The following is a 22,447-nucleotide window of genomic DNA, read 5'->3' on the forward strand; positions in this document are numbered from 1 at the left end:
GCTGGCATATGCTTTCACTGCTAAGTGTGTGCCTTGGCACATGGATGAGTGTGTGGGGTATGTGAGTTGATGGGTTGTGTTCATATGCACATAAGTGTGTATGGGTGTGTGTACCCATAGTGGCCTTGTTTCTGCCTGGAGACATCCAGGGAGATGGCATTTGCAGAGGATCTAAACAAAGCAAGAAGTGTTGGCCTGGGAAGAATCAGCTGCAAATGGCTGCAGCCCTAGGGAGGGAGCTAGGCAGGCCAGGGTTGTGGCAGTCTCAGCAGCTGCTAGAGGCTCTGTACTCAATCCTGTTTTCCATTATTAGTCAGTTGGTCAATTTACTTCAGTAACTTGATCCTGAGGTTGCTGTGACCTGGCAGATGTCCCTCTCCTGCTCTTCACATAAGCTTTGAAAGCCCATGGCAGTCTCTTCTAGAGAAGGTTGTAGGTGAGCATTCAGCTTGTTCTGCCTGTAGTTTCTTTTTAGCACTTGGCTTCTCTGCTTTTCCAGGAGGTGAGTTTTTTGTTTTCCCTTGGCTTTTGTTACCTCCAGGGTTGCCACTCTTGAGAGTGTGCAATAGGGTGTCCACTCCCATTTGAGCCGAGGCCTCAGACAAGAGGATGGTAGGTTCTTTGGCACAGCCCAAGAGACTGTGTCAGACCACTGAAAAATGAGGCCCAGGCACTACAACCCCCGCTTCCATGGTCCTGTCCCACTGTGGTCTGCTTGGAGATGCTGTTTCAGGTGGAAGATCCTAGGGCACGGTGACACATGGCACTGGCTGCTGATCAGGGTAGTTTCTAGGTGGGGGAAGTGCTTATTTTCTCCTATAGATGTTCTACATGCAGGTCCTGAGTGAGGTGTCCATTCTAGATCCAGTGTCATAGCCCTCATACTCAGGAAGGGCAGTGGCCTAGGTCAGTCATTCTCACTCACATGACTAGTGCCAATGTACCCTCTCTTTGGTCAGTGAGGGCCATGCAGCCTCTGCCTTGGGGTACAGCTGTGGGTCTTGGCTCTGTGTAATAGTTGGTATACTGGTGTGGTTTGCCAATGGAGCCAATCTCCTGGGCATAAGGGAAGACCCCCCACATGGAGTGAGACTTATCCCTAGGTGCGTGGTACAGTGTGAAGCCACTGCTCCTTCTGCTTGTTGTGGTTATGCTAAGATCTCAGAGGTTTGACAGCTATCTAGATGTTCATTCCTGTGGCCTGTGTTATGGGCTGAGGAGAACACTACCTTCCACCCAAGAACCCTAGCACCGATCCCCATAGTTGTGCCACCTCAGCACCATGGAAGCTCTCCTGGGACGTTATGTGAGACCTCTAATACTGAGCAGGCCCTCATCGTCCATAGTGCTCTGGACAATATAATCATGTTGACATCCTGCAGTGGACAGCTGTGTGGCCCCCACCTCAGCAATTCCTTTAGGGCCTGGGAGGGGAACACTAAGCTCAGTGCCATCTTCCTAGGTCTGTCTGTTGTGGCATTCTTGTCCTTACCCTGGCTTTTGAATGCCAGCACAAACTCATACACAATTTCATACTCAAAATCTCACACTCAGCCACAGTCTCATTCTTAGTTATGATCTTTTCTTTCTTTTTTTCTTTTTTTGGCCAGTCCTGGGGCTTGAATTCAGGGCCAGGGTGCTGTCCCTCAACCTCTTTGTGCTCAGGGATAGCACTCTGCCACTTCAGCCACAGTGCCACTTCCGGCATTTTCTGAGTAGTTTATTGGAGATAAAAGTCTCACATACTTTTTGCCCAGGCTGGCTTTGAACCATGATCCTCATATTTCAGCCTTCTGAGTAGCTAGGCTTAGAGTTGAGAGCCACAATCTCAAACAAACACATACTCTTATGTCCACTCACAATCTCACACAATCTTATGCTCACTCACAGCCTCACATTCTTAGTTCCATACTCACAGTTCACATGCACTCAATCTCACACACACAATCTCATATTCCTTCCTACTCAGAGTCTCGGTTTTATACTTACAGTCTCTCACACATACCATACATTCACAATCTTGCATACACTATTTCATACATCCTTATATACATTCAAATATTCACATACAGTAACAAATTCATATGTAACCTCACTTCTCACAATCACAGACACAATCTCTCAGTTGTGATCTCACACCTTCACATAATCTTACTCTCACACACAGCCAAAGTCATATAAACCTCTCAGAGACTCTTTTCAGTATACTCACAGCCATGTATAACACATCACACACTCATCTCACATAATTCACATTCTCACACATGTATCTGTTTAGAGTGGAGCTTGTAGAAATCTCAGCTTCTCTGAATTCTTTACAGTTGTGCAGAGACCCCTCCGCTTTGTGAAGGGGTACTGGAAACCACCTAGCCCTCCTCATGAAGCCAATATGAAAAGGAAATGGCTGTAAAGAGAATTTTGTTTTTTCTTTGTTGGGCTGGATCAGGTGCTCACAGGGAAGGCAGGTGGGGTAGGTGAGAGGACACTAGGCAGCACTGCAGGTAAGGGCACTGTTGTCTCCTATGCTTGTTGAGTGCCTTCCAAGGTCAGGGACCAAGGTTCAGTCTGCCCAGGGACCAAGGTCCCTAGAATTGCAGGAAATCTAGCCTAGGCTCCTCACAATCCTGCTCCCTCTCTAGGCAGTGTGACCTGAGCTGAGGTTATGGATGGCACCTGAGAGAATCGTCTCATCTCCCAGCCAGTGTGGAGTTGGCTTCACTCACTTTTCTATGCATAAGGAACTGGTTCTTACCTTTTGCCCCAGAGTCTTGGCCAGTGCCTATCTGACAGATGTGCACTGCAGTCTATGCACACACTGACATGGTGCCTGAGTGTCACTAATGTCTCTTAGAAATCCCTCTCTGTTTTTCTCACTCTTATTTATGTTTTATTTCTTGCATGTGCAGTTTTGTAAAGCAAACTCGAGGTACTGTATCTCGCAGCTCATCTGTCTCCAGCGTAAACTCACCGTGAGTCACTCTGCTACGATTTCCATCCGTGGCTCCATAATGACTACATGCACACACCTTCCCTCCACTCCTAACTGCTTTCCCACCTGAGTCATTTGCTTCATGGGTGGCTCCAGGCCTCTGTGGCCTGGGCGGGGGATGGTGGGCACACTCCCTGATGTCCCCAAAGCCTGCTCACAGGCCCAGCTCAGAAAGAGCTCAGCATTCTGCCTCCCCACCCCAATCTCTGTCCTCTTGCCTGCTCTCTGTTGTGTGAAGTCATTTGTGTGTCAGATGCATCTGCTTTTCCGGGTAGACGGGGTGCTGTGGGCTCAGGCCTCCTGTGGTTCCTGTGCAGCCAGGGCCCTGTGGATGGGGATGACAGAGAGAGTTCACAAGGGTTCTTCCTAGCCTCTCTTACTTGAGAGGAACATGTGAATGGTTATTCTAGCACTAGCAGAGCTTCTGGAGCTTGTGGTACATAAGCCAGGGGGAGAGGAGGTCATGGAAATCCCAAGCTGCTTTCTCCCTGAGCACCTCCTTCTGGACATATGCTTTGGGGTGGCTTGTCCCCAGGAATCTTCCCTAGAGGATGGGCCCAGGCCCTGAAGGTGCAATCACTGAGATGGTCAAGTGCAGTGGAGCCCTCTGGTGGCATGGCTAGATGTCCCTTACTGTGTTCCCTGTCTGCCTTGTGTACCTCCTCAGCAGGAGCAGAGTGAGCTCAGTTTTCCCACCAGCACTAGGCTGCTGCTGATAGCTCATGGGGTGAGAAAGCATGTTGGATCCTGACCACCTCACTCACATGGTAGAGATGAGGCATGGATGGGAGCACACCATGGAGTTGCCAGTGTGTGAGGTGTACATCAGGGCTGCTTCACACTGTTAGTAGCCATAGATGGCTGGCAGGTTTTGCTCAGAGAACTCACAGCATGGCTTCAGACCTTTGAGACTTTTCTGAGGCCTGTAGTTGTCCATAGGGCCTGAGTCACATGGGTGAGCTGTTCTCCCTCACATGGCTAGGTTTGTACCTGTAAACTGGGGCCTGGACATCACAGGAGTGGCTCTTGTCTGTGACTCTTTAAGGCCTTTAAGTAGAATTACAAGTCCCTGTGTTGTAATTAAGAGTAGTTTGGCTGTCATTCTTAGGCTATGGAATTACTTTTAAGGATAGGGGTGGGGGTAAGAAGCCCGTGCTGGTCACACTGGGCAAAGGTCAGTGGGGTTTATGTGTCAGAAAAAGCAATACACAAGACCAGGGCAAGAAGACAATGACTCAGATGCCAGCAGGGAGGAGAAGCAGTTACATACATTCATATCCAACCAGAGAGCCCAGTGATCCATGCTGGGTTATGGGTAGTTGCACACATGATATTTGATTATGCATCATACATGATATCTAATGATATCAAGGCCCAGAGTAGCAGACAGACCCAGAGAGCAATGGGCCTGGGGGAGAGGTCACAGTGACTGATGTCTGTGGGCAGGCAGCACTGGCACAGCTGGCCAGTATCTTGATCCTGCCAGCTCTGTGGTGCTCCTTAGCCCCATGGGCAAGCTGGTCTCTTCTGTACTCAAGGTGGTTCCCGGGGCAAGGCTCTGCCAGGGACTGTAGTCTAGACCCCATTCTGCTTTGTGCTACAGGGCCTGAACTTCCAGCCATCAGGACACATATCCATTGCCTTACTGCCCACTTCCCCAACAGGGAACTATGATGCTAGCCGCAGGCAATGGCTTTGTCTGAATGAGCCACCTCCCTGTTCAGAGTCTAGGCTCATCCTAGGCTTCTGGACTCATCAAGAGGCCAGAGACTGACAAGCCACCAGCTCTCCCAGTGCTTCTGTTCCCAGTGGCTCTCTTGCATTGCACTCATCCAGTGTTGTTGAAAGACGGGCCTACATAGAAGTGGCATGACCCTGTGGTCTGTTGTAGGGTACACTGGGGAGTATGCACCCGAGGCACAGCTTTGTTGCTTCAGGTAATAGGTGGTAATTGAGGTTGTGAAGCAGCAAATGCTCTTGTGTCACCCTATCAGTCCTGCCTGAGCTCCCAAGTGAGGTAGTTGCAGGCACTGAGTTCTTTTGCCTTTAGACTTGAAAGGTGAAGTGGCTTCTCATACCAGACCCACACAGGATTTGCTGTCCACCTGTCTTGGATAGGCTATTTGAAAGAACTGGGCTTCCCTTATACCCAGCTGATTCTATCCATGTAGGTGGCTGACCTGGGCCTCTACAGATGCAGCTGACCATGTGCTTTAGGGAAGTTGGGGTCTGGTCAAGCTTTGCTTCTTTTCCAGACACTTCTTCCCTTCTTCCCTGCATGCTGATTCCATTAGTGACTTATTGCAGATCCTAAGCAAGTTGTATCTTTTTTGTAGGCCTCAGCTGTGGAATGGGCATAGGGGAAGCTCTTGTCTTAGAGGTGGTTATAAGGGCTGGATTTGGTAGGTGTGGATGGAACCCAAAGTGCTGATGCTACTCCAAAGCTGTCCTGAAGGACAGGATTTTCCAGAGGCTGGAGATAAGGGTCTGGCCACACATGATGTGGGACTTGGAGTACTTGGAGCTTTGGTGGTCTTATTCAGCAAAGAGCCCAAAATGCAAGGGGCCTCCCATGTACCCTGAGCTGTTGAAGTCCCACATATGACATGGGGAGCCGGAGATGTCTGGATTAGTGAGGCTATAGGGGAGAGCCAAGTTTTCCCTAGTCTGTTCAGTGCAGGCTGAGCTAGACCACTGGCCACCCTTGGTACTGGAGCCCCAAGGGCCATGTCTCATTGTGTTCTGCTTGAAAGAGGGCTCCACAGAGCCACCAGAGAGGAGAGCACTGTTGCCTCTGGAGGACATGACTTCTGGGCTCCTGCTCATTGAGCCCAGCAGCAGCTGTCCAGTCAGGGCCAGACCACATCTGGGAGTAGCTGAAGCTCTCTTTGCCCCTGAAAGGGCCAGATGCTCACTTGGCTCTGTCTGTGTCTACACCTGCCTCTTCCTGAGCTTCCTTCTGATACGTGGCTTTTTTTTTTCCTGGGAGATGCCACAGGGAAACAGCTTTGCAAAGTGGGCACCTCCTGGCACTTACCTGGTCTCTCCTGGGACTTCTCTGCTCTAATGCTAAAATAAGGGCCTGTGCCCTTACAAAGCTTCCTCAGCCCTTCTCCACTGGGAGCATACCCCTCCCTCCCCTCTGTTCTAGTCTTTCTGGCAGGCTGCTCATGTGCTCAGGAAGCCGTTCTGCTAACTCTTGCGGGTGCCTACCATTCCCCCTGTCCTGGACCCTGAGTCATGCTGGGGTGGCCTCCAGGGCTGCTCAGACAGCCCAGTGCTGTTGTTTGCAGGGGAGAGGGGGCTGGATCCCCACTCCCTGGGTATTGGGCCTCGCGACCCCCTTTGCTCCCCGCCAACCCTGCCATCCTCATTGCGTGTCCATCTGGGGCTTCCTGGAGGCCGGTGGGCAGCACTCCCGTCTCCCCGCAGGCAGCAGAGCGCGGCCCGGGCTCGCTCGGTGTGGGAGCAGCGGGCCAGCCAGCTGCGGCTGCAGAACCTGCGCGCCAGCTGCGAGGCGCTGTACAGCGAGCTGGACCCCGAGGAGCGGCTGCGCTTCGCCTCCGCGCGTCGCCTGCGCCCGGACATGAAGACGCACCTGGACCGGCCACTAGTGGTGGAGCCGGGACGGGATGGGCCCCGCGGCCCCGAGGGGAACAGGGCCCGGCCCGAGGGCCCCGAGGCCGGGGCGGCCGCGGACCCCGAGCCGCCGCGCCGACACCACCGGCACCGTGACCGGGAAAAAGCCCCCGGCCCTGCGGCCGGCGAGCTGGACCGGGCTGACGTCCCTAAGACGGAGGGTGCGGAGCCGGTGGCGCGAGAGGAGCCCGTGCGGGAGGAGCGGCCACGCCCGCGCCGCGGCAAGGAGACCGCTGGTGGCCTGGAGGCGCGAGGCGAGCGGGGCCGTGGCCCGGGCCCTGAGGGCTGCCGGCGCCACCACCGGCGTGGCTCTCCGGAGGAGGCTGCCGAGCGAGAGCCCCGGCGCCACCGCGCCCACCGGCACGGCCCGGACGCGGGCAAGGACGGTGCGGCGTCCTCGGCCAAGAGCGAGCGACGACCACGGCACCGCGGCCCGCGCGCCCGGGAAGCGGAGAGCAGCGAGGAGCCCGGGCGGCGGCATCGCGGGCGGCACAGGGCGCTGCCTGCGCCAGAGCCGCCGGAGACTCCTGGGAAGGAAGCCGCGGAGGCAGCCGAGAAGGAGGCAGAGCGCGCAGGCGCAGGAGGGGACAAGGAAGTCCGGAACCACCAGCCCAAGTACGGAATCGTGGGAGAAGCCTGGGAGCTGTGGAGGACCTGAGGGCTGTAGGGGACCTGAAGGCCGCGGGGACCTGAGGGCTGTAGGGGACCTGAGGGCTGTAGGGAAGGGCCGCGGGGAACTGAGTGCTGTGGAGGACCTGAGGGCCGTGGAGACCTGAGGGCTCTGTGGTTCTGAGGGTCATGGGGGACGAAGGCTGTGGGGACGTGACGGCCGTGGGGACCTGAGGGCTCTGTGGTTCCGAGGGTCATGGGGGACCTGAGGGCCGTGGGGACCTGAGGGCTCTGTGGTTCTGAGGGTCATGGGGGACCTGAGGGCCGTGGGGACCTGAGGGCTCTGTGGTTCTGAGGGTCATGGGGGACCTGAGGGCTGTTGGGGACCAGACCACTTCATTCTGCATTCAGTTCTGATCTACATATGTACTGTGATGCCAGAAGCACCTGGTTCTGCCATGAACATAAAGATGAGTTAGTGTCCTGCCTATCTTCTGGATCTAAAGACACAAAAGTATACAGGACAGTAGAGGCTACTACAAAGTGCCAGAACAGTGGAGGAGATAGTCCAAGATTTCCTTGGTCTGGGCAGAGGCAGAGGTGAAGGAGCATGTTTGCAGACTGATAGGTTTAGCCTTGCCTCAGACTGATGTGTTGTTCCTGTTTCAGGGAATCTCACTGTGGCCTGGAGGCCAGTGGTGTGACGGGCATGGGTCCTGTGCATACACTGCCCAGCACCTCTCTCCAGAAGGTGGAGGAACAGCCAGAGGATGCGGACAACCAACGGAATGTCACTCGAATGGGCAGTCAACCCTCAGACCCTGGCACCACTGTGCATATCCCAGTGGCATTGACAGGGCCTCCTGGGGAGACCACAGTGGCTCCCAGTGAGTATCTTCCTGTTCCAGTGGCACAGGCCCAGCTATATCATCTCTGTGACTCCATGCAGCTGCTGGGGACCCATGAATTGTTCTCCTAGCTGAAAAGAAAGTCCTTTGCTGTGAACATCTGTCCCTTGAGGTCCCTTTACTTTCTAGTGCTCTGGAGGCAACAGTAGGTTAAGCTCCATTTTTCCCCTGCTTTCAAAAATGTCTTTGAGTTTCCAGCTACTTCCAGGCTGAGTGTGAGAGGGCGGAAAATACAATAGACAGGGACAGTCTTGCCAGAAAGACAGACCACAGTATGCAGAATGGCATAACCTTTTATGGTTGCACAAAAGCTGCTAAGGTCTGTAGCCATGGGCTTGACTGGGTCTGAGAGTTGGTAGGGGAAGAGGTGGGTGGGTCTCATAGCTTTCTCCTAGTTGCTCATGTGTGCTTTTCCTGAGCTTTTTTCTCTTTCTACATGAGATAAACTGAGGGCAGGCAGTGAGGGCAAGGTGAACAAGCTGTGTAGTAAGTGACAAGTGTTGTGGCTTTTCTGTAGTAGGGAAAATGTGTGTGTGTGTGTGTGTGTGTGTGTGTGTGTGTATACTTCATGAGCACAGAAACTGTACAGAGAAAACATTCCAGGGGGGATAGGATGGACCTCATGGGAAGGCCATAAAGCACAGAGTTCTGGAGGAAACTGGTTGGCTTGATTGGGTGTCCTGAACATTATGTCCACGTTTGCAGAAGTCATTACACCATACACACATTCACATACCTGTCCCTTCTGCATTTACATTGTCTCTCACTGGGGCCCCAACCAGGCACAATCCCCGGTGGACCTGGAAGGGTGGTGGCTGTAGCTGCTCACTCTTCCCTTATTCTCAGTTTCCTCAAAAGAAAGATAATCCTGGTCCATTCTTAGTTCATTTCCCATGGGCACCAGGAAGTCTGTTTTCCTAGCTTCCTTTTCTTCTCTCTGGATTAGCCTGGCTTTTGTTCACAAGACCCCACGTGACCCCTTTGTTCCCATAGCCCATCATCCTTTCTGGAGACCACTGATCTTTTTACTGCTTCTGATTTTGCCTTTTCCAGAAACCACCTTTTCAGGTGGTTTCTTCCACTTAGCATTTCACTTACTCCATTTCATTTTGTGGTTTCATCTGTCATTTCTTTTTTTTTTTTTTTTTTTGTGTTTTTTTTTTGTTGTTTTTTTTTTTGCCAGTCCTGGGGCTTAGACTCAGGGCCTGAGCACTGTCCCTGGCTTCTTTTTGCTCAAGGCTAGCACTCTGCCACTTGAGCCACAGCGCCACTTCTGGCCATTTTCTGTATATGTGGTGCTGGGGAATCGAACCCAGGGCCTCATGTATATGAGGCAGGCACTCTTGCCACTAGGCCATATCCCCAGCCCGCATCCGTCATTTCTTTTCAGTACTAGATTATAGTGTTAATTATACAGATGGACCAAAGTCCATCTAGTCCATCCAGTCACCTAGTGAAGAATATTGTTATTGCTTCCACTTTTGGCAATTATAAATAGACATTCATATTCAAATTTCCTTTTTTTTTTTTTTTTTGGCCAGTCCTGGCGCTTGGACTCAGGGACTGAGCACTGTCCCTGGCTTCTTTTTTGCTCAAGGCTAGCACTCTGCCACTTGAGCCACAGCGCCACTTCTGGCCGTTTTCTGTATATGTGATGCTGGGGAATTGAACCCAGGGCCTCATGTACACAAGGCAAGCAACTCTTGCCACTAGGCCATATCCCCAGCCCCATGTTCAAATTTCTTGTAGGCCTGTTTACAACTAATTTGGGAAGTGAGAACTTGAATCTGGCGCCTTAGACCACTTGGATATACTGACATGTTCTGTAACTACTTTGGGTAAACAGTTGAATATTTATATGGTAAGATTTTTTGTTTTGTTGCATCAGGCCTGGGCCTTGGACTCAGGGCCTGAGCACTGTTCCTGGCTTCTTTTTGCTCAAGGCTAGCACTCTACCACTTGAGCTACAGCGCCACTTCTGGCTTTTACCATATACGTGGTGCTGAGGAATTGAACCCAGGGCTTCATGTATATAAGGCAAGCACTTTACCACTAGGCCATATTCCCAGCCCAAGATTTATTTATTTATTTTTAAAGAAATGTACAAACTCTCTTCAAAGTGACCACCATTTTACCTTCCCACAAGTGATAACTGAGAAGTGGGGCTGCTAAGCTCTTAGGACCTCATCAGGAGTGCCTTGATGCTGGACACAGAGCTAGTTATAGGATCTAACCTTCTGCTAGGTTTCCATTTTGCTTTGCATCCATCCTCCTTTTTATGCTCTTACTCTTCCCTTTTGGAATGGGGCTGTTTATTCAGTCTCATTATGTTTTGGAAGTGTGTAACTTTGTTTCACTTTTTACTTGGGGCTCAGGTCTAAGAAAGGCTTTAGCTCCCGGAGGAAATTTTAAACTTGGGCTTTTGAATAATGCTGGGGCTGTTAAGACTTTGTGGACTTCTGGAGATTATGCATTTTGCATTGTAAGATGGCTGTAGGACTTTGGGGATGAGGGTAGAATGTTGTAGTTTGAATGTGAAATGTTCCCTGAAGAGAACAAAAAATGATGAAATTTGAGACTGAAAATTTATGGCATCAAGCTCCTATTTTTCTGAATCCTCAAATTTTTATATTAGTTTTAGTGTTGCTTCTCTTTTTTTCCAAGTACCTTATCAAAATTTCTACCAGAGAAATTCTATAAATATAGTTCTCTTTTTTCCCAAGTCAAGGCCTCATTATTATTTATTTGTCTGATTGCACTGGCTGATATACTCTTGGTTAATACTGGAGTCATTGGGTACCCACCCATTCCTTGCATGCCTTGTTTCTGGTTTGGGAAGTATCTCATGAAGGGATGTCTAAAATCTGTGTATAAAATCATGTTATAGTACCAAGTAATTCCAATTATGTTGAATTTTTGAAGGTATTTTTAGCATTCAAAGAGATCATATTTTTCTGTTGAATATGGAATTATATAGGCAGTAAAATTCTTGATACTGAACCATTTTTGCAATTGTAGAATAAGACTCCTTTGGTTATTATATTAATTTTTAGTGTGCTGTTGGGTTCTGTTTAATATTTTATGTAAGACTTTTAGGTTGATTTGTGTGTGTGTGTGTGTGTGTGTGTGTGTGTGTGTGTGTGCGTACATGTGTGTATTGGGCTTGAACTCAGAGTGTGGGTGTTGTCTCTTATCATTCATGCCTTGGCTGGCTTTGAACTATGATACTCAGATCTGAGTCTCCTGAGTAGCTAGAAGGTTGATATTTTCTAAGTGAGGTGTTCTGATGCTGTTTTGAATTATGTTTAAGCATTGCAAGGTTTAGATGTTAATGCCTTGTAGTTATAGCTTGTTTAACTTTATTATTCAATTCCTGAAAATCACTTGTTTCAAATGAAACCTTTATTTATTTTATGTTTTACATTCTTTCATATCATTTTCATGGTGCTGAGGCTAGAAAACCGGAGAAGGACTTTACTACTGAGCTATATTCTTGCCCTTTTGAATCATTTTAAATAGCAATGAAGTGTATTTAGTATATCAACTTGAAATCTCAATTTAATAAAATATAAATAAAGCACAGTTAAACACAGAAAAGTCACAGTCTAGCACATTAGGACATAGCATATTTTTTTCATGATCACCATTAAAATAACTGTTAATGAGCAATTGCTTTATATACCTTCTTCATTGAAATTTTATGCTTTTAAAAAAATGTCTATAAATGTTTCTAAAAATCTACTCAATTGGTACTCTTGCCCGAAACTTTTTTCCTCCATATACTAAAACATTGTTTTGAGGTTGGGACATACACATTTTCCTACATAAACATCATCAAGAAATCTAGTAACTGAGTGATAGAAGTTTTTCCAGGTTTGGGCATTATGGAACTTAGGGGTCTGTACTGGAAAGTTTTACTTGAATGAAGAACTGTTTTGTGGGATGTACACATTACTAGTTCATGGAAAGAATCAGAGTGTTTTCTGTGCTCTGAGACATTTCAAGTAGTATTAGAATTACTTGTTCTTTAAATATTTCGGAGAATTCTCTTGTGAAATATTCTATGTGTAGTCTAGTTTCTTAGGGTAGTTCTTTGGATTTTAGTCTTTTTAAACATAGTCTCCTGAGATAGGATATTTTCCTCAGAATTTATCCATTTGATCTTATTTTCATACACTTAAGCAAAGGAGTAGCTTTAGTTTTTTTTTTAATTTTAATTGTTCTTATAAAGGTGACGTACAGAGGGGTTAGTTACATAAGTCAGGTAAGGAGAATTTCTCAGACATTAGCCAAAGCACAAAGGAAGGAAAAGTTAAATAATGTGTTCAGAGCAAGAGACCCTATACCAAGTCAAGTGATAAAATACATACCTGCATCTGGGAGAGTTACACATAATTGGTACACATAAACAGAAAAAAAAACAAAAAACAGAAAACAGAAGTGGTGCTATGATTCAAGTGTTAGAGTGCTAGCGTTGAGCAAGAAGAAGCCAGGGACAGTGCTCAGGTCCTGAGTCCAAGGCCCAGGACTGGCAAAAAAAAAAAAAAGAAAGAAAGAAAGAAAAAAAGATATTATGTTCCTGTTGTTAGTTTTTTGTTTTTCTTTAGTTTTCCTCTGGCTCAATGTTCTATTCCTCTTGTCATTTTAAAAAATCATACATATGTATATATATTTACTAATGTCCTCTTTTTTGAGTAGTTTAGTGGTTTACATGTTTTATAGATTTTTTTAATAAAATGAAAAATAGTATCTTAACAGACTTATTAATTCTATCATGGTTGTTTTAAAAAAATTACATTCCATTTTGTCTTTATAACTTATTTCCTACCTTTTTTTTGGGGGGGGGGAGTTGCTGGCCCTGAAATGCTATCATTGAGTTTTTTTGTCCAAGATTGGTGTTCTTCCACTTGAGCCACAGCTCTACTTCCTATTATTTGTTGCTTAATTGTAGGTAAGAGTCTAATGGCCTTTCCTGCCTGGGCTGGCTTTGAGTTGTGATCCTTGGATCTCCAGAGTATCTTGGATCATAGGCATGAGCCACCACCTTCTTTCCTAAGTTTCTTTAGTTTCATTTTGTCCTTTTTAACTGCTTTAGTTGCATATTTTGTTTAATTCTTATCATAAGATTCTATAAGGTTTGATTTTCCCTCTGAGTACTAAATTATACCCTTTAGATCTTATATTTGGTGTCTTCATTATAACAAAATTATAATTAAATCATGTAACTTCAGCTTATATGTTCTTCATGACTATGTTTATAGATTGTTTGGAATTTTTTTCAGAGAGAATAAACTGAATGAGCAGTTTTGTTTTTCCTTTTGTTTCTTCTTTCTTTCTTCATGTCCTGGCTGAGGTGTGCAGTGCTATGTTAAAAGCTATGCTGAGAACTGATACCCTAGTACTATCACATAAGAATGAATTGATTTTTCACCATGTTTTGTGATGTCAGTTATAATTTTGTTGGTAGATGTTCTTTATCAAGTTGAAGAAGTTCCTTCTCAATTTCTCTTTTTTCCAAGAGTATTTTTTAATTTCTTTCTTTCTTTATTGTCAAAGTGATGTACAGGGGGGTTATAGTTTAATACGTAAGGCAGTGTATACATTTCTTATCCAACTTGTTACCTCCTCCCTCATTTTTTCCCTGCCTTCTCCCCTCTCCACCCCCCACCATGAGTTGTATAGTTGGTTTACAGCATATAGTTTTGTTAGTATTGCTTTTGCACTGATTTGTCTTTTATCCTTTGTATCTCCATTTTGATATTCCCAAGAGTTTTTTTTTTTTAATTATCACAAAGTGGTTGCTCAGTTTTTTCAAATTATTTTCAGTTTCAATTGAATTGATTTTGGAGATTTTCTTCTGTTAATATGGTTGTTTATATGGATCAGTACTTTCTTGGGGAGTGTTATCTCCGAAGTCATGAGGTTATATTGTTCTTTAAAGCAATACTATTGTTCTTGTCTAGTTTGCTATCAGAGTGATATTTGATTGATAAAATGTTTTTAATTTAATGGAATTATTCCCTCTTTTGTTTCCCAGAGTAAATGGTGTTGAATTGGTATTAATTTTCCTTTAAATGTTTAGTAGAATTTGCTGAATTTCATTGGGGGAAGGGATTAATTTGCATGTGTGCGTGCGTTCGTGCATGCATGCGTGTGTGTGTGTGTATGTGTTGGCACCATGGCTTAAACTCAGGGTTTCATGCTTCTTCTCAGCTTTGTTTTTCTCATGACTAGTACCCTACCAGTTGTACCATACCTCCAGTCTGGTATTTTATAGTCAATTGAAGGTAGCAGTCTCTTAGATCCTTTTCTTGGGCTGGCTTCAACCTGCAATTATCAAATCTCAGCTTCCTGAGTCGTTCTAGTTAGTTGGGAGAATTTTAAAATAAAAATTTAACTTCCTTGCTTATAATTCTAGCACTCCAAAGGTTGAGGCAGGAAGATTAGGAATTTGAGACGATGTGGGATATATAGTGAGACCTTATCTCAAATAATTGTAATGGTAAGGTTAATAGTAATGGTAATAATAATTGATAATAATAATGCTCCAGAAGTGCAGATACTCTGAGTGAGATTGACCTTTTCATGATAGAATCAGGAAGTTGTTGGGCCCTGTTTCCTCAAAAACACTTGCTTTTGATGAATACGCTCAGTGTGTTAACGAATAATGATAAACAGAAAGCTTTAAAATAGGTCTGGGGTCATGATTTAAGTGGTAGAGTGGGTGAATAGCAAGCAATAGACTTTGAGTTCCCTAGTGCTGAAAAAAAATTATTTAACAGTTCCAAGGCTATGTTACCTACTTGTGCTGGGAGAATAATAGTTTGTGCTTTATGAGGAAGTGGTGTACATTCATTGTGTATACAGTTGTGTATTGTCTGCAGTCTGTAGTCACAGCCCCTTATTTCTGATGTTGGGAGTGTGTTGTCTTCTCTCTTTTCTTTGTTATATTTGATGACTGTTTGTTAATTTTCTTTGTCATTTTTGCTGAACGCTTGCTAATTGGATATTGGATTCTTGTTTCACTGACTTTCACCTATTATTTTTATGTGCTAATTTGATTTCTCCTCTTTATTATTTTCCTATTTCTGTTTGCTTTGTGGTTGTCTTGCTCCTCTTTTTTAGTTTCTTGTAGTGGGAATGGGAACTTTGGTGATTAACTTGAGCCTTTTCCTCTTTCCTTTTCCTTTTAGTTTTATATTTACTTAATCTATCACTATATATAACAGTAGTCTCAGCATACTCATCAATAGTCTTGCTAACATATGACATTAAATAAAGACCAATCAAACATATTTCATAAAAGAAATCTTAGTAGAAGAACAACTTTGATGGTGTGCATTTGATTCAATATTGCTTCTGTGGATCTAGTTCAAGGCTCTTACTTATTGATAGTTTTAGAATGTCTAGCTACATCCACTGCACATACATACTTCCTCAGAATTTCCAAAGAATTAACCAGTAATACCTGGTGGCAGAACAATATTCAGATATTTATAATCTTAAATTTGTAATAGAATTCCATTTTGATTATACTTTACATGTTATTAGTTATATGCCTTTTCATTTCAGATTTACATAACTTCATGATGGACTTTATAAGTAAGGTGTTTTTATTTTATTTATTTATTTTTTGTGGGTCATGGGGCTTGAACTCTGGGCCTGGGTGCTGTCCCTGAGCTCTTCAGCTCAGGTTAGCCCTTTGCCACTTGAGCCACAGTGCCACTTCCCATTTCTCTGGTGGATAATTGGAGATAAGAGTCTCCTGGCCTTTCCTGCCCAGGCTGGCTTTGAACCGAGATCCTCAGATTTCAGCCTCCTGGTAATTACAGGTTTCAGCCACCAGCGGCTGGCAGGTGTTTTTAATTTTAATGGAAATAGTGCTACATGTTCCCTTCTTGGCATTGCTTCCAATAATATTAAAAAATTGTGTTATATTTTAATTTTTCAGTTTTAATTAATTTTTTTGAGTCTTCCTGTTTGAGTGGTGGATTATTTAGAAGTATGTGGTTTATTTTATTTGGAGATTTTCCTGCTGTCTTTTCTTTTATCAACTCCTAGTTTGACTACTTTGTGGTTAATAACCAAACTCTGTATTATTATAGTTCTTTTTTTTCTTATTTATTGTCAAAGTGATGTACAGAGAGGTTACAGTTTCATACTGTATTATTATAGTTCTTTTAAGTTTTTTAAGGTTTGTTTCATGTTTCAGGATAGGGCATATGATATATATTCTGTGAGTGTTAGACAAGAACATGTATTCTTCTTTTGTTGGGTAGAAAGCTTGCCTTGTTCAATTCTGGGCTAGCTCTGTTCTGCTGATTGGTGTTATTTAAGTGCTATTATCTGTCTAGCTCTATCAATTTTTGAGAAAGAGATGCTCAAGTCTTTATAAATATGTATATCTCTTTCCTTTCAGTTGTTGCTTTATGTATGTGCATTTATGTTGTATACAACAATAATGTATTGTACCTATAGTTAACAGTTTCTGTGTCTTCTTAGTAGAGCATTCCATTCATCATTGCCCCTTCTCTGGACCTGGTAATTTTCTTTTATCTGAATTCTATACTATTTTATATTAATATATTTGCTCCTGCTTTTTACTTTCATGGTATATCCTTTTCATTTCTGACTTTCAGTCTACATGCATAGATATATTTGAAGAAAGTGTCTCTTGAAGTTCTTTTTTTGGCCAGTCCTGGGCCTTGCATTCAGGGCCTGGGTACTGTCCCTGAGCTCCTTTTGCTCAAGGCTATCACTCTACCACTTGAGCCACAGTACTACCTCTGGCTTTATCTGTTTATGTGAGGAATCAAACCCGGGGCTTCAGGCATGCTAGGTAAGCACTCTACTACTAAGTGACATTCCCAGCCCCTTGAGTTGTATTTTGAATCCACACTATCATCCTTATCTTTTATTTGCCATACTTAGAGATTTTATACTCAGTATAACTATTGATAGATTAAGTCTTAAATTTGTTATCCTATTTTTTTTTCCCCGTTTGCCCTGTTTTTCTTGTTTCCTTATCCTGCCTTTGTTGGGAGAGGAATTACATGGGCATAGTTTAGAATTCCATTTTGGTGTTTCTCTAGTACATTTGAGTATATCTCTAGTATAGACTTTTTTTTTTTTTTTGGCCAGTCCTGGGCCTTGGACTCAGGGCCTGAGCACTGTCCCTGGCTTCCTTTTGCTCAAGGCTAGCACTCTGCCACTTGAGCCACAGTGCCACTTCTGGCCGTTTTCTATATATGTGGTGCTGGGGAATTGAACCCAGGGCTTTATGTATACGAGGCAAGCACTCTTGCCACTAGGCCATATCCCCAGCCCCTAGTATAGACTTTTTAGTGGTTGTTTTAAGTATTACGTTATATTTACATAATTTACCCCATTTGATGTCATTGTTTTATCATTTTGTGTAAAGTATAAAAATTTCCCTCTCTACACCCTTTTTCCTTCCCTATTTATGATACAGTAGTCTTAAATATTTTTACATACATTTAGAATTGTATCTGAGGGTTTATAAATTTTACTTCAACTATGAAACATAATTTAGAAAACTAATGAGAAAATGTTACATTTACTCATATTTTTCTCCTATGATTCTTCTTTCCTTCCTGATATTCTAATATTTCTTCTTTGTTTTATAATTTTTTTTGTAAGGAAGACATTCTTTAGGCATCTTCTAGAATAGGTCTGTAGATGACAGATTCTCTGAGTTTTCTTTCATCTGAGAATGTCTGGATTTTTCCTTCATTCCTGAAGAATATTTTCACTGGGTGTAGATTTCTGGGTTGACAGTTCTTTTTTTTTCAGCACTTGAAAAAAACGTGTGCCTCTTCCTTCTGACCTCCATGGTTTCTGATGAGATACCCACTGTCATTCGAATTGTTTTCTTCCTATAGGTAAGAAGTTGTTTCTCTCTTGATGCTTTCAGGTGTTTTCCTTTGTCTCTGTATTTCAGAAGTTTGAGTACAATGTTTGTGGGCTACAAGTTTGTCCTCTTTGGGGTTCGCTCACCTTCTTGACTGTGTAGGTTATGTCTTGTACAGAATTTGGCAATATCTCATCTATTATGTCCTTGAGTACTTCTTTAGCTCTGATTTTTCCCCATGATGACATAAAGGACATGTCAGAGATGCCCAAGGTGATTGACTTTTTTCATTCTACTCTTCCTTTGTTGTGAAGATTGGGTTATTTTTTTTAATTTTCCCATTCATTTGTACTTGTTTCCCTTGTACTTTCCATTCTCTAGTTAAGCCCATTGATTAAGTCTTAAACCTCAGTTACTATATTTTTCAGTTTAAAGATTTTCTTTGGTTTGTTTTCTGTTTCTTTCCTGAGCTTTTATTTGCTTCAAATGCATTTTCATTTTTTTGTGGAGCATTTTTGTGATGGCACTTTTGAAAGATAGTTCTAACATTTCTCATCTTGATGTTTCTTTTCTCATTCAAGTTGACTTCCTGGTTTGGTATAATAAGAGATCTCACGCTGCCATGCATATCCCCCTGCCCCTTGCTGAGGATTGAACTCCAGCCCATTCAGGATAAGGTTTTGATTTATGTTTGGGCTGGGGTGTGCTGTGATCTTCTTACTTGTGTGTCCCTGAGTCACTGGAGGTGACAGGCCTGAACCACTGTGTGCAGCCATTGTTTTCCACCTGTAGCTGGTATTGTAGGGGCATTCAATCACACCCAGCCATTGGTTGATTATGGAGCCTCACAGACTACTTTTTTGCTTGATTCCTGCCTTCCAAGTAACTAGGATTATATGCTCAAGCCACTTTACCCAACTACTTTTGATTAAAACCTAGGTATTTTCATATGATGTGCCCAGCCTGAGAGTATTGTTTGAATTTTTTGCTTTGGCTCATTTACAGTGATGCTCACCAGAGTGAGGGCTGGGAAGTGCCTTGCTGGTCTCAGGTAAGGTCGGAGAGGAGGTTTTGATTTGGCTTCCACAAAGCAATGGAAAGAGGTTTCTCATTACTGCTGGGCTAGGATGAGTGTCCCAACTCTATACTAGGCCTCTAATGGTTTATAGTGATCTTTTACATTGACAGCTGCTGGTATAATTATATTTATTTCATATTGGATAGTTATGTTACTTTTCCTTTGCTTTATATTTTTTATGTGGAATATTTTCCTTTGCTAAATATTTTTTATCCTTATTTTCTGTTTTCTTCTTATGGGAACTTCATACGGATATTGAATTCCTTTTTCAGATAAACATTTTCCTAGACCAAGAGTTACATGTGATTTTTGTGGAGCACAGAATGGAGTTTTGGGGCAGTATGCTTTCTTTCTAGTTCAGAGAACTCTGTTCTGTTAGTCCAGTGAAATCCACCTTCCTTGACTGGATTTTGGGGAAACTCTTCTGGTTTTGTTTCTCTGATAATGTCATGCTTTATACTACCTTTGATCTTAGCCAGAGGAGTCTTATCACTAGCCACACACCTCTTCTTTCCAGTGTCCTTCTTCTTCCTGACCCAGGGACTTTTCAAGCTTCTTCCTTGAAGATCTCTGGATCAGATGATCTGGCAAAGTATTTCTCTCCTACAAGTGAAGTATTATGGTTATTTCTTTTGTATTGGTGGCCATAGCAGGTATAATTTTCCACATCACAGGACTGCCCTTCCATCTCTTCCTGCTGGGCTCTGCAGCACTGCTTTTCTCCTAACCTCCAAGTAAATGTAACCTCATGGGTTTCTCCTCTCCAATATTCCAACGATGTGGGTGGTCAGTAGCTTCTATTTCCTTGTTGACCAAACAGCTTATGGAGTATACCAGAAGAAATGTTAGTGTAGGTGACAGCCATGTCAATGGAACAAGCCTTTCTCTTGGTCCAGCTTTTTTGAGTTTACAGTTCATAGCCTCCACCTTACCCTGATGAGCCTTTCTCCACTAAAGATTGGTTTCAGCCTTTGACTTTCCTGATCTTCTCCATGTGTGTTGGTTCTCTGTTTATTAATTTTGGCTTAGTATTCCTTTCTTCTTTTTTTTTTTTTGGCCAGTCCTGGGCCTTGGACTCAGGGCCTGAGCATTGTCCCTGGATTCCTTTTTGCTCAAGGCTAGCACTCTGCCACTTGAGTCACAGCGCCACTTCTGGCCGTTTTCTGTATATGTGGTGCTGGGGAATCGAACCCAGGGCCTCATGTATACGAGGCAAGCTCTCTCGCCACTAGGCCATATCCCCAGCCTTTTTTTTTTTTTTTTTTTTTTTTTTTTTTTTGCCAGTCCTGGGCCTTGGACTCAGGGCTTGAGCACTGTCCCTGGCTTCTTTTTGCTCAAGGCGAGCACTCTGCCACTTGAGCCACAGTGCCCCTTCTGGCCGTTTTCTATATATGTGGTGCTGGGGAATCAAACCCAGGGCTTCATGTATACGAGGCAAGCGCTCTTGCCACTAGGCCATATTCCCAGCCTCCTTTCTTCTTTTTTATTGTTATTATTAAGTAGTTGTACAAAGAGCTTGCGATTCTTTTCTTTCTTTCTTTAGGTCTGAGACCTAAAATAAAACTAGAACTCAGTAACTGCCACTTTCATTCATTGGCTGGATTATGTGCTACCAGCTGAGCTCCTTGGGTTCATTTTTTTAAAGGGTTTATAATTCTATAAGTCAGAATATGAGTACAATTCTCCAATGCTTCTTGGTCAGTGTCACACCTTCCTTCATTCTCTCCCAAGTAGTCCTTTCTTTCTTTTTTTTTGGCCAGTCCTAGGCCGTGAACTCAGGGCCTGAGCACTGGTCCCTGGCTTCTTTTTGCTCAAGGCTAGCACTCTGCCACTTGAGCCACAGCGCCACTTCTGGCCATTTTCTGTATATGTGGTGCTGAGGAGTCGAACCCAAGGCCTCATGTATACGAGGCAAGCACTCTTGCCACTAGGCCATATTCCCAGCCCAGTAGTCCTTTCTTATACTTTATTATCTGTATTGTAATACTCTCTCCTATGTAGTAGCTGATACTCAGCCCATGGTATTTGGATATTTCTGCTTTTCTAGTGTTTAAGAGATAGATTTCACTGAAGAATTACTTTTATATTTTGTAGTAGGTTTTGACAGTTGTTTTTGTTTTGAATCTTTCTTCTAAGTTTCATTGTGATTATTTCTTTTGGGGAGGGGGGTCGGGGGCCAGTCCTGGAACTCAAACTCTGGGCTTGGGTGTGATCCCAGAGGTTTTTATTTATTTATTTTGCTCAAGGCTAGTGCTCTACTTTGAGCCACAGCTCAGCTTCTAGCTTTTTCTATGATTAATTGGAGATAAGAGTCTCATGGACTTTACTTCCTAAGCTGGCTTTGAACCACGATCCCCAGACCATTGTGATTCTTATTTGATTCCTAAGTCTGCATTTAGATTTCCAAGTAGCAGATATTTCTTTTCACAGTGTCTTTTATTCATGCTTAATGGCTGATTTTTATTATTTCTTTTTATATTTCATCATTATTTCTATTGCAAAGCATTATTCAGGTTTCTTTTTCCCTCTCCTTTTTCTTCTTGAAGAGCATGTTTCCTAATTTCTTTCAGTGAAATTTGATAGTGGCAAATTCTTTCATTTTGTCTGAATAATCTTTATTCTGCCATTGTTTGTGGAAAGTGGTTTTCCATTGTATGGAATTCCAGCTTCTTAGTTATTTTCCCTCCTCATATTGAGACAGTTCCATTGTCCTCTGCCTCTGTTGTTCTGTTGAGAAGCCAGTTTTTTATTACAAATGGTTTCTCCTTTGTATGATTCTGTCTTTTCTCTGGCTGCTTAAATAAAGCCCTTTTAATTATGGAAAACTGAGACATAAGGAAAGGAGAGACAAGTGTAATGAATCCCTGAGTCTGTCACCCATCTTTAGCAATTATCTACGTTCACTAATCTTGTCCCACTTGCTTTTCTGTAATCTTGCTGAATATAAATATTTTTGAGATAGGGTCTTGCTCCTGCCCAGGCATGCTCTCAGATCACAGTCTCTTATTATAGGCTTTTCATCATAGCTGGGGTGATAAGTCTGTTTGCTACCCACACACAGCTTATTTTGGTTGAGATGAAGTCACATGAACTTTTTCTTTCTAGGCTGGCCTTCTCAGCCTTCTCAGCATCTAAGATAACAGACCTCACATAGCCATTGGTCGAGAGGGGGCCCAGGCTAGCCTCAAACGATGATCCTTCCAGTATTAGCCTTCTAACTATCTAGGTTACAAGTAAGAGCCACTGGTACCCAGCTTGAAGTAACTTTTTTTTTTTTTCCAAATTTTTATTATCAAACTGATGTACAGAGAGCTTACAGTTTCATATGTTAGGCATTGGATACATTTCTTGTA

At 43.8% G+C, this 22,447-nt stretch overlaps 1 protein-coding gene across 1 annotated transcript in view; it reads left to right on the forward strand.

The window, feature by feature from the left end:
- Positions 1–22,447, forward strand: part of Cacna1b (calcium voltage-gated channel subunit alpha1 B) — a 165,556-nt gene that overhangs the window by 73,153 nt on the left and 69,956 nt on the right. Inside the window, exons 19-21 of the mRNA XM_048347216.1 lie at positions 2,907–2,969; positions 6,422–7,243; positions 7,907–8,124. Coding sequence (XP_048203173.1) covers positions 2,907–2,969; positions 6,422–7,243; positions 7,907–8,124 — 1,103 coding nt within the window. The remainder of the gene's footprint in view (positions 1–2,906; positions 2,970–6,421; positions 7,244–7,906; positions 8,125–22,447) is intronic.

The sequence above is a fragment of the Perognathus longimembris genome, chromosome 1 (assembly GCF_023159225.1).
Source record: "Perognathus longimembris pacificus isolate PPM17 chromosome 1, ASM2315922v1, whole genome shotgun sequence".
NCBI classification, from domain to species: Eukaryota; Metazoa; Chordata; class Mammalia; order Rodentia; family Heteromyidae; genus Perognathus; species Perognathus longimembris.